The sequence below is a fragment of the Centropristis striata genome, chromosome 20 (assembly GCF_030273125.1).
Source record: "Centropristis striata isolate RG_2023a ecotype Rhode Island chromosome 20, C.striata_1.0, whole genome shotgun sequence".
Classification (NCBI taxonomy): Eukaryota; Metazoa; Chordata; class Actinopteri; order Perciformes; family Serranidae; genus Centropristis; species Centropristis striata.
This window is the reverse complement of record NC_081536.1, coordinates 18,244,108-18,256,396: the sequence shown is the minus strand read 5'-3', so window position 1 is coordinate 18,256,396 and position 12,289 is coordinate 18,244,108. Positions and strand designations below refer to the sequence as shown.

General features: G+C 37.7%; 2 protein-coding genes across 3 annotated transcripts; one reads left to right on the top strand and one right to left on the bottom strand.

Annotated features, from left to right (window-relative positions):
- The first annotated feature begins 24 nt into the window (after positions 1-24).
- ecd (ecdysoneless homolog (Drosophila)) lies at positions 25-5,976 on the top strand. Its single transcript, XM_059359190.1, has 14 exons — positions 25-462; positions 589-818; positions 894-1,011; positions 1,133-1,220; positions 1,778-1,956; positions 2,057-2,249; positions 2,415-2,543; positions 2,655-2,780; positions 3,167-3,252; positions 3,363-3,466; positions 3,955-4,213; positions 4,328-4,395; positions 4,491-4,711; positions 4,842-5,976. Exons 2-14 carry the CDS (start codon positions 614-616, stop codon positions 5,076-5,078), a joined length of 2,013 nt encoding a protein of 670 aa, XP_059215173.1. The 5' UTR covers positions 25-462; positions 589-613; the 3' UTR covers positions 5,079-5,976.
- Positions 5,977-6,918: 942 nt separating this feature from the next.
- Positions 6,919-11,916, bottom strand: si:ch211-248a14.8 (uncharacterized). 2 transcript variants are annotated; one of them, XM_059359188.1, is made up of 4 exons: positions 11,697-11,916; positions 9,910-10,111; positions 8,063-8,363; positions 6,919-7,977 (listed from the first exon to the last, which is right to left on the bottom strand). In XM_059359188.1, the coding sequence occupies exons 1-4, from the start codon at positions 11,708-11,710 to the stop codon at positions 7,571-7,573; spliced, it is 924 nt and encodes a 307-aa protein (XP_059215171.1). In that variant the 5' UTR covers positions 11,711-11,916; the 3' UTR covers positions 6,919-7,570. The 2 variants fall into 2 exon arrangements, with proteins under 2 accessions (XP_059215171.1, XP_059215170.1); XM_059359187.1 differs by having other exon boundaries at positions 11,708-11,916.
- Positions 11,917-12,289: the final 373 nt, after the last annotated feature.

The window sequence follows — 12,289 nt, the reverse complement described above, 5'->3', positions numbered from 1 at the left end:
TCGGACTAACAGAAAATAGCCTTAAGATTATTGGCTATTACACCACAACTCCCAGAATTCATTGCAAAAACGTGATTGCGTCCCTGAAATATATCCGCTTTCCGTTGGCCGTAGGTGGATTATTATGGTATGGTTTCAACTGAACTCTAAATGCGTAGTATGTAATTAATTATTTGGGTTTTATTAAATTCATTAACAATACGTTTAATGTATTATGTAAATCTGGGATAATATTGGTTGTTTTTTCACCTGTAGAGTAGAAACATTTTATTAATATGAATGTAGGAACTTTATTTGTTACGCAGTTGTGGTAGTCGAGGATAATTCACAGTGGGACCTAAACAATGACAGATGGCGTGCTTTCAACGTTTGAAGAAATAAGAAAGGTTTAAGGTTTTTCCTCATTTTAAAATTTCACCGGACTACATCGACATAACAGGTTACATTAAAAGACAAGACAAGGTAAGGCTGACTGACACCTTTGAGAGATTATCCCCATAATTAACAGTAAAACATTGTTTTTGGCTAGTTGTTACCTATCCTGTAATGAATGCTCATACTTCACCCTCACTTTCTATTTGAATCCAGAGACCCTCTTTAAAAAGCTACTACAATGGACGCCCTGCAGAGGAGAGAGATTCAGGAGGACGTGGTTCAGTATAAACTCTTCCTTATCCAGACAGACGGTTTGACTTTACAGCAAACTGAAGAGCGTCTCACACATCTAATAGAAGAGATTTTAGCAAAGGTTGCTCCACTCCTGATTCAATACATCTGGCAGCATCAGTCATTCAAGCTAAAGTATCATCCTGAGAAAGGTAAAGTCTTTGGCGACACCTTGGAGAAGAATTTATTTAAATACTGGTACCTAGACTAAAGACTTTTTTTGACAGATGGTGTCCTTGCTCACATTGGAGGTAGCACTCAGTTTGGAGACAATGTGGAGGATGAGTGGTTTATTGTTTACCTTCTGCAGCAAATAACAGAGGCCTTCCCAGAGTTCGCAGCCAGGTGAGACAACATTTTTTTTTTGTAAATAAAAAAGGAATAATTTGATTGGTATACTACAGTGAACATGAATCAGGTTCAGTTGTTTGTCGTTTGCTTCTTTTCTTCATGTTTCTGTGTGAAGAGTTGAGGACAATGATGGGGAGTTTATTCTGATTGAAGCAGCTGATTATCTTCCCAAGTGGATGAATCCAGACACAAGTGAAAACAGGGTGAGTCGACCAGATGAGATGACACATACTATGTTTTCTTTAAATTGTTGGTGGTCTTTTTAGAGGACCAAACCAGTGGCTTTGTATGTCTTAGTCCTTTGAATACAAATCAAGCATATTGCACTTCACTGCTGGCCACTCAGTTTGTTCTATGACATTCCACCTTTCATCAGCCATTGGTTTCAGTTAATCTGAGTAAGGTGTAAAAACCTAGTAATTTGATCCGAAACATTTGGTAATCATCACTTTGTAGATTTCAGTTATGATCTGGGACTAGTTTCAAAACACTTATTGGCATGCTAAACCCAACACTTTTAATGCTAGAAACAAATCAACCTTACCTCGTTAACTAAACATAATTCATATAAAACATTTTGGTTTGATTTCGACATGCATGGCTAACTAGTGTAAAGTATTGGCTTTTATGGGTAATACAACAAAACATGCAGAACCACTTGTGGTGCTTTTTAAAAATCTTTCTCTTGTAATTGTGTGTATTTTAATAATATTTTTTATAAAGTGTGAGCCTTCATTTTTACACTCATTTACTTTTTCAGGTCTTCCTCTACAGGGGAGAGTTGCATGTTCTGCCCTGTCCCTCCAAATCCAGTCCAGTGGGCATCTCAAAAGACGTGGTACCAAGTGTGGCACAAGCTCTAGCCCTACTCTCCACCCACCCAGAGGCCTGTAAGGCAAGCCCTAAGATTTGTTCAGCCCTGAGGAAGCGATTAGAGGGGTGAGAGGAGGTCTTCTTATAATACAAATTGTTTTTGTAATATTCAAATGTCTTGCAAGTTCAGCATCATTAAAAGTACATTAATCTCTACTCTACTTAGGTACCCAGAAAAGATTAAAGCTGGCCTTCATCGTGCCCACTGCTTCATACCCTCTGGTATCGCCATGGTGTTAGCACAACGACCAGACCTGGTCGCCCCTGCAGTGTCTGCGTTTTATCTGCGCGATCCAGTTGATCTGCAAGCGTGTCGAAGCTTCAAGACCTTTCCTCCTCACACAAGAGTCCTCACCTCGGTAAACATAATTTAAACAAATGAAAGATTGATTGTAGCAGCCTACCCAAAGAAAATCCAATATTTGAAGTAGTAGTAGGTTTTTATAAGAAAATTTCAGCTTTTGTGAAATAACTTTTATCCAAGCTATAACTTGGCACTATACTGTATGTTTATGTATCTCCAGGTGACATTCACCCGTTGCCTGTATGCTCAGCTGCAGCAGCAACAGTTCACCCCAGACAAGAGGAGTGGCTTCACTGTTCCTCCTCACTCTCATCCCCAGTACAAAGCGCATGAGCTCGGCATGAAACTGGTGAGCCATCATCTGTTTCTTCTGATCTGTCTTTTAAATGAAAAGTCAGTAATGAAGGGTTTTTAGTGTTGTGTTTAATTATATGTCTATTCGTCTGTTTGTTTTTCCCAGGCCCATGGCTTTGAAATCCTGTGCTCTAAGTGCAGGTTGCCATCATCAGAGCCTGATGCCCCCGTCAGTTGTAACCCTCAGTGGAAAAGCTTCATGGATAGTCTGAAAAAGAACGGCTACTTCAGGGTCAGTCACACTCTTTTAATGTTGAGGTCAAGAATATTCAGGTTACGTATAAAGCCACACATTGTTTACTGTTTTCTATCACTAGAGACATTTTTGGCTTCTTAATTCTACATTTTACAGTCATTTTGGTTTTGTTCATGCAAGGTGTGATTTTTATATTATTTCATACAATAAGTCTATAATAAACTATGTAGGCAAAATTCAGACACTCAGACCCCTAACTTGCTGCATCTTGGATATAATGTTTACATAGAATCTTATGGCAATGTATTGACTTGGAAATGTTTGTCCTTTTAAGAGGGAGGGGATCGGAGGGATGCAAAAGGGTAAAATATGCACTGTATTGAGCATTTCTCTACAGTTAATTCCATTGTTGTTAATTGCAGGGAGAACTGGAAGGTTCGGCTCGTTACAAAGAATTGACAAGATCTGCTGCAAACTTCTTCAAACAGTCTGTCGCCTCAAACTCAAGGTGAGGACTGTGGCTTTGCATGCGCGTCTCTGTGACCAATTCTGTGTGAATATGCCTGCCTGTGACATCCAAGTGTCTCTGTCTGAATATATTGTTGTACATTCTCTCAGTGCTTTGTCACCGGGTGAGGAAGTTCTCCAGCTGCTGCACAGCTGCAGTCTGTTTAACTTGGAGGAGCTGAAGAAACAAGAGTCACAGCTCCCCCAAGAGGACAGTGAGTGAAAATTCATCTTTTGACTATGAAACACTTTTGCAGGCGTGAAAGGTAGAGGAGGTAGAGCAACGTGAATTTGTCTGTTACATTTGGTTTAACTCAAATGCAAACAGTGATCAGAAATAAAATACTGAAATGCCTGAACATGGAACTTGGAAATCTTTCCTGCAGCATAATTTATGAGAATGTTTGCATGTACTTTGTTAATATTTCCTGCACAAAAGAGAGGTTTAACATTTTAAAAAGGCAAAATGTATACTGTGTGTTGACTTTGACTTTTAACTGTTTTACTTACTTAATGTAATGTAAGGCTTAGACGAATGACATTGCTAGAAAGTAGATATTGTCATTGTTTCTGCCACCTGGGATTTTCTGCTTCCTGCCAATTCCTTTCAGTTTTTTGTGCTTTTGGAGTGCATCCTCCATTCTCTAGTCTTTCTCTCTTTCAAGCATTCCTATAATTAGTTTTTCTTCGTGTCTATCTCCAGGTGACAGCTGGCTGGATATCACAACTCAGGATTTGGAGCGTATGTTGCAGGAGAGGAGTGGGGGGAGAGCTGATGTTGGCAGCCAAAACTCCAGTTCCACCAAACACACTCAGCATGTCGAGGGTGCAGGGGAGAGGAGAGAGGAGGCGAAGGGCGACAAGGAGGTAGAGGAGACTGGTTACAGCCTGGTAGCAGTCAGTCAGGGGATGAAGAACTTCCTCAACGCCATGTCGTCACATGAGGGAGCTGAACTGCCCTGGTGAGACAGATTATCAAAGGCACATTTTTTGTCCATAGGTTATGTGCATTGTCACACAAACAGTCTTTCAGTTAAGGTTTAACATTGCTTTTTTTGTTTTTTTTAATTTTCCAGGAGCAGTTCAACTCAGCCTTTTAGTTTGGACCCTGACTCCATGGCCAACGCACTGGACAGACTACTTGGTATGTCAAACTTCTGAAAGATGAGGAACAGTAAAAATAGATTGCCACATCTTCCTCTTTTTCCTTAATAAGTCTGCCTTTTAATTTTTTCATAGGAAGCACAGAAGAGCTAGATTCAGATGATCTAGATGATGATGATGACGACGACGAGGAAGAAGAAGGAGATGAGGAAGAGGAGGAGGAAGAGAAAGAAGAGGGGTGCTCTGATCATGCAGAGATGAATGGGACAGAAACTCTGGATGGTCTCAGAAAATACATGGACCAAATGGATCAGGAGCTGATGAGCACTAATATCGGACAAAGCTTCAATGTGACGGTAAATTATTTAATTACTTATCGACATGTTCAGCCTCAGCTTTAAAATATTATCAATTCTTAAAACAGGTGAAATAATGCACCTAATGAATCTTGCAACGTGTGTTTTACTATATTTGTCCTTTTTGCAGAATTACAACAAGGCAAAGTCAGACAATGGCTCGCCTCATCCCGCTGCCACGGATGGTCTCCTGGGACATGGAGGGGTGGAGGAGACAGAGGAGGAGATCCAGCCTCTGGACGTCGACCTCAATTTGGTCACAAACCTTCTAGAGTCCCTCAGCTGCCAAGCCGGGCTGGCAGGACCGGCTTCTAACCTGCTGCAGAGTCTCGGTATTCACCTGCCACCGAACTCTGACTCCTCTTAAAAAATATAAGAAGTCTCAGATACTGATGAGGTAATAATACACATCGAAAATACATCTAGTGGCAAAGTATTCATGGATGTCGAAGATGTCCTGGAAAGGCTTTATTATGAACAAACACGGTTTTGTCTCAAATTCAATGTTTTACTGAAACTGTTATGAATGAATAACATGTCAGCTACATTTCCTACATCATAAACCATTATCAAAAACCCTTTTGAATGTGTTTAACCCTGTATTGTTTTTAGTGAATATTAAATATACACAAATAAAAAGTTAAGAGTTAAAAGGTCACACGTGCACTAGAAACATTTTTAAGGGATTCACTGTAGTTAAGATTTATTTTGAAAAATTACTGTTTTTGTCAAAGGAGTCTGGTGGCTTTAAAGATGTAATACACTATAATACACTATGGATAGGTACATCATACGACCTCACTCAAAAAAAATCCACATTATGCCTTTTTTAAGATGAGTTTAATTAAAAAAACACTTGACACTTCAAATTAACATAATGAAATCACATACAAGGTTTTACAATATGTTTCTCCAGTGGAATTATTGTGCAAACGGTGGCATAAACAAACAAAGTTTCTTTTTTTTTTCATTGCGTGTCCCCATCAATTATGTATGATTGGGACATGCTTGTGGCAGTGTAACATCAAAGGTTGAAGTGTTAGATATTGTATGTCTTTATTCATGTTCTTAAATCAGGTAAGCCAAGTGTCTGAAAGTCTTGATTTAGTATTTTGTAAAAAAAAAAAAAAAAAAAAAAAATCTGTTATGACATATTTTTGTCAGGTTTATAGAGGATTTTTTAAATACATGCTGCTTTTTGTACCGTTGGTGTTTTTTGAAAGCAGTTACATTTGAGAAACAGAATAAATATTTTTGGAAATAAAGTCTTATTTCATTATCATTTCAGTTTATTAAATGTATTCAGAGTCCCTTCAGTGCACCAACATATTTTATTCTCACATTATTATTTAAGCATGTCAAATATTTACTTATATATATATTAAAATGTAATACATACTGCGAGGTAGCTAATTGAATAATAATATAAGCATATTCTTAAATTAAAACAATTTAGCTTCTGATACTGACTCATAAACTCTGGTCCCTTCTCAGCTGACTGACCTTAGCAGTCAGATTCATTCAAGGGCAACTTCTACCAACCTCTGGTTAAAAATTCATTCAGTCAGTCAAAGGTCCGAGTTAAACTATTTTTAACACTGTTTACTAAATGTTATAAAGCAATTCAACAGTCTGTGTCCAACAGGAGTAACACGTCATTGTCGTCCCTTCTCATCCAAACAAGTTGTCAGAATCATTCAAGGACAAACACAGGAGGTAAAATCTGTTAATCTTAAATACTGTTAATAAAATTATATCACATATACAGCAGGGTTTTAAAGACTGCATCTGCTATCAAGAATTCGGTTTCACTGTTAATCAGACAATGACTTTAACAGGCTGTAATGTGAATCCTGGGTATTAAACGTTAATTTGCAATTTTCTGCAGTGGTCCCAGTAATATTTGTTCCTAAAGTTCACTGAAGTAGCATATCACATTACATGGTTAAGCTGCATATGAGTCAAAAATTGAGGACTGCTTTATTTAAGTAAATGTAACCAGAAATTCATGATTTTTTTTAATAATGTGTTGTTCTGGACTACTCACCTAAAGGGATTTTTTCCTATTTCAATCACTGTAGGGAATCGTAATATGTGTAATTATTCTACAAGATAATGCTGATTTTTTTGGGCAGCAGTCATGGCATTAATGCCAAGTATTGTTTTATTCGTGCTGCTGATTTGTAGATTTTTAGATTTAGATCATTTTCGCTGGTTTGAAACCTCTGCTCTCCCATTAAGGCCATAGTCTATCTATCATCTTTTTAAAAATCACCTAATGTTCTTTCCCTGACAGGAACAGGGTGATCTTTGTTTACTGGGTTTGGTCATGTTTATACTCTGTCCTGTCCATTACAGATTTTCAGTTCTCTGAATTTGTCTCAACGTGGCAAATATTTTACAAACAAAAATCCTTAAAGTCCTTGCAACAATGTAAGTGACAACATTGAAAAAGTATTAAGGGAATGTGGACTACAGGGTCGTTAAAGTAAAAAAGTAATGCAACAATGTTGAAAAGTAATTTATCTCATTTCCAAATGAGGGAATTTTGACCTGTCAGCTGAGTACTGGTTAACAAAAGAAACTGGTCTTTGTTAATACACTTGGCCCCAGCTGTAAATCATTTGCTTATTATACATTTGCTATCATGGTTACAATGTAATGTGCGTTGCTTCTGCTGAAGTTTGTCTTAGTGGCTCAGTAGGACAGGTTACTGTCAATGGAGATAAGAAGGTGATATAACTTGGTATTTTCATAAAATAAAATGATAGTGTGGTTATTGATTACAATGAGTGTATGTATGCTGCGCTGTTACAGTATAAAACAGTCAATCACCGTTCCCACTTCATTCGAGTGAAACTACAGCAGCTGCAGGAACGGCTGCACGACCTGCCGTGCAGAGTGCAGCATTGAAGCAGCAAGCGGTGAGACACACAAAGCTGACATACTGACCAGGAAGTTCAGCACCATCCCCAGCAGGAGAATGGCGAGCAGATACCCGTGAAAGAGCAGGCTTTGCCAGCTGCCGTGGCTCAACACCTGCCAGGGACCGTGTGGGTGCAGCAGCCACAGGAGGCCCAGCACCCAGCTCTGGTTGACCAGCTGGGTGTAGTAGATGTCAAACATGGAGGCCTGGGTGTTGGGAGAGTGGTGGCGCTCAGCCTCGGACACTTTAGCAAGCCAAGTCAGGGACAGACTGTGGAGGATTAAAGCCAGAGGTGCGTACATGTACTCCAGAGGCTCCACACCTGACAGACCCTGAGACGCTGCAGAGAGAGAGAAAGTAAATCAGAGGTCTGTTTGTTCTGAGGTGAAGATTCATCACCTCTAAGTAACATCTAACCTCTTTACCTGTGATGACAAAAGATGTCCCACCCAGGATGGAAATCAGAACAGAGCTGTGGATTGATGGAGGTGATGCCAGCTTCTGCGAGAAACTCAAGGCCACTGTTACCATGGGCAGCAGAGGCAGCAAGAGCGGGAAGAGGCCAGCGTACGAGCTGCTCGCCTTCGCCCACATGGCGAGAACAGCGTGGACGCTGTTACAGATAGAAGGCACCAGCAGCCTCTCACCCAGCGAACTGGAGTAATGCTTCAGAGGCACCAGATCTACCACATGGAGGAGATTTAAGACAAGGAGAGAGACCAGAACCTGGAAAAGATTTTAATTTTTTTTTTAAATGGGTTCTGGTTATTTTATATAATAACCAATAAATAAAATACAAAATATATATAATACAAGTTAAAATATAAGATATAAAAGTATAAAGTAATCTGAAAACGTATTCACATTTAAAGGATAAAATAATTTAACTATTTATTTTAGAGCTGTCAATCAATTAAAAGAAGAAAACTAATACTATAACTATGTAATAATCAAACAAGTTCCTCTAATTAATTGTGTCTGGATATTTGTCTGGAAAGCAGAGACTCATGGGTACCAAAGAACTCATTTTCAGTCAGAATTTCTTGAAATCAGAAGCCAAGGGATCCCTTTGAAAATGGCCATGCCTGTATTTCCCTCATGAAAATGTACCCTAACTTTGGAGAATTATTTTGCCTCCTCGTTGTAGTTTCATGATACCAGTATCTTCACTGTGTCACTGTAAACTCATTCACTACAGCCCAACATGTATTTCAAATGCATTTTAAAAAAAATGTAAGTCATTAAATATTCCAAATGAATCGCAAAAAATGTACGGGCCATATGTCCTATAGCTCTCAAGCATAATGTGTTTCTTTCATGAGCAAAAATAAACACATAAATGGAGGAGAAAGACCCAGGATGTGCTGATAAAAAGTAGCAAATCATTATCCTATGATTTATTGATGTACAAGCAGCATGCCACATCACATGAATGTAAACGACTTTGCCCTATGGACCATATGTCTTTCGGTCTTTGCAGCCCCTCCCAGCGTCTTTACTTCAGAACTTGTAAATCACAGGTGTGTGGGGCTTTGTTGATATAAACCAACTGATGTTTGTTTGCCAGAGTGTTACCACAGAAATCCATAAAGCCTATATTTATATTACACTTCATTTAAATGTATATTAACACTCAAGGTCAGTCGGTACACTTCATTCACAAAATCATTTCAGCCTTTGGACAGGGTGACATTTACATATCAGTCCTCTGGTCAACCATTTGGTTAAACATCTATCCTGCACAATGTTAATCAACACTTAACCTCCTCTGTCACTAACATTACCTCATATCCTGTCCTGATAAAGTTAGATTAGCCAGCACATTTTAAAGGTGACAATAATTAACTACAATCCAAAATAATAAATTGTATTTATATTTTAAATAATTGGCTTAAAATTAGACATTATTATCACTATTACTATTATTACTATTACTATTATTATTATTATTTGGAGTATGATTACCTTTTTTAATTCAGATTTACATTAATGTACACAAATACTGTTTTTTTTTACATAAATATGTTGCAGTATCAGCATAGTTGTTTGATATATTTTACCTGTGTGGCAGAGACTATAAATGTACATTTAATTGCAGCTTGAGCAAATATCCAGCTGTCAGGATCCACAGTAAACAGCCAGTGAGCTACAGTGTGCAGCGTATATCTTTTTAATAATTTATAAATACATGTGTGGTTTGCAAACAAAGAATGCCTTAATATTTGAGTGATTAATTCAGATTAAAGTGTGAATCCAGGCAGCAGGCACAAACCTGGGCAAAGCAGAGAGCCACAGCATAGGGGTAGTGGTACTGAGGGATGAAGATGCCGGCCACAAAGTTTCGGAGCTTGTCTGCCAGGCTGTATATCACCACAAGCACCAGGCACAGGGTGGGAACCAGGGGCTTCAGTGCATGATTAGACGAAAGGCTCTTTGCCACTGAGGCACACCATCCCGTCCTCCACCTCCCCAAACTGCACACAGAAATGTATTTTATGAATTACATATAGACAATAACACTGCTGTGTAGTTGGGTAAAGATTGCATATTAGGTTTACATAACAGAAGCCAATTTTACTCAGCCAGAAACTAAATGAGGCTATGACAAAAATGAAGAAAAAAAGATTTAATACCAGGTTGTTCTCTAACTCATACCCTCCTAGTTTTTTATCCTGCTTAATGTTTTATTATGGTTACCTGAAAAAGGTTCTCCGGGAGATAACCTCTTAAAAATCGCACAGAGGCAAACGCAAAGCTCCATTTTTGTTTTATTTGCCGCTGTTGTCCTATAAATCTCCAGTTCATGTCGGCACTTTTCTTTCTCTTGTTGCTGTTGCTCATTTTGTCATATCCAATCTATTTATGTTTAAAGATGCTGCCGTGTTGTTGTTTGTTTTGTTTTTGTTGGTTTGTTCGTTGTTGTTTCTGTTTTGTTTTTTGTTTTAACTTTTATTCTTTTTTTCTTGTATACCAAAAAAGCATATATAACTATGATTGCTTTGTGAGTAACATGTATTCTAACCAATGTGAACTTGGCAATAAAAAGAATATAAAAAAAAACAAAAAAAAAACGCACAAAGGACCGACAGGTTTACATTTCCTGCAATATGTCCTACACATATACTGTATACATATGCAACATACAGTTGAGTTTCTTATCTGCCTGGTTCCCAAAATAACAGCAATAAAAGCAAGATGAACTTCCCTTTTACCCAAAAGACATGCTGTCATTCTGTGCAGAGGTTGCTGCTGGAGTCTGTGAGAAATTCACATGACAGCATTAAAGAAAAGTATTGAAATCAATTTGTCCTTCAAGACATCATAATGGAATACCTTCATTATCGACCATTGGTTCCATAACATCCTTATCTGTTATTGCTGTACTCTTATGCTCTTTACAGGTGTCTAAAACTATTTTAACATAAATGTGTCTAATCCTATTCAGGACTTGATTGTCTTATTGAGTCTTATTGTAATATTGTTAATTTAGCGGTATGTGTTTTAATTTTTAGGTAATTTCTGTTTGTATTTTTATTTAAAAAAATATTTTGTTTTATTATTTAGTCCAGTTGTAAACTAAATTCCCCATGCTACATTTAACAAAGTTAATTGTGTCAGGAAATACAATTTGTGAGTCAGGAAATGTAATAAATAAAATAAAATAAATAATAATAATAATAATAATATTTTTTGAATGCTATCTAGCCTATATAAAAATATAAATCATTCTTCTGTTACTTTCTTCAATACGATATAGAAGACCTTTGTTGCTATTTACAGGAATTTAACAGGTTTAAATTAGCTGGTGTTACCTATACGATACCCTATAAGTATATCCATGACTTTTTGAGAAACCTACTCAAAAACCACAAGCAAAGAACACATATTTAAGTTACAAGGGCTGTATAGACCCAACTTACATGCCATTATATGTTGTGCTTATAAAAAATGATTGTAATAATAACATCGGGAAAGTAGCACAGTAGCCTAGTCGCTGCTTGTCTGCCTCGAGCACGTTTTTCCCGACAGAGCCACGAAAAATGCGCAAGAGAAACGTACATGTTACTCACCATCTGAAATTCCTCATGAAGCCATATTTTGTCCAACCATTTCTTCTGAGCTTCTCACACTACTACCCATAATACGGCTATAATAACATTAAGACTTAACCCTTCTCTTTAACAAACGTGTCTCTCCCACCATTCTGCTGAATGAGCCTCACTGGCATTCACCTCATTTGTTTTCTCGCTGTGTCCAGATGGACTTTGGTCCTGCTCTGTTTATCTTCCAATAATTAAATAAGTAATATCAGCTTACCTTTATTAAAGGTCTCGAAACCCCGAGAATTATAGCACACATTTTTTGTGTGGAATCCATTAGCATCGCAGACACATTTTATGACTTATAATGTGTGATAGTGAAATAGTAGCCTTATGAGGGGAATTTGACCTACTACGTTGTCATGTTATGCATCTTAAATTTATAATAGATATTTTTATTATGTTTATTTATATACTTTATGTTTATAATAGAGTAAAAAACACAAACAACATTTTTTTCAGTTGACACCTGTTTGTGACATTCCTGACACGTCCCTCTCAGCTTTATGTCCCCTACCCCGTCTCTGTGTGGATCCCTGTACTGTAGCTGCA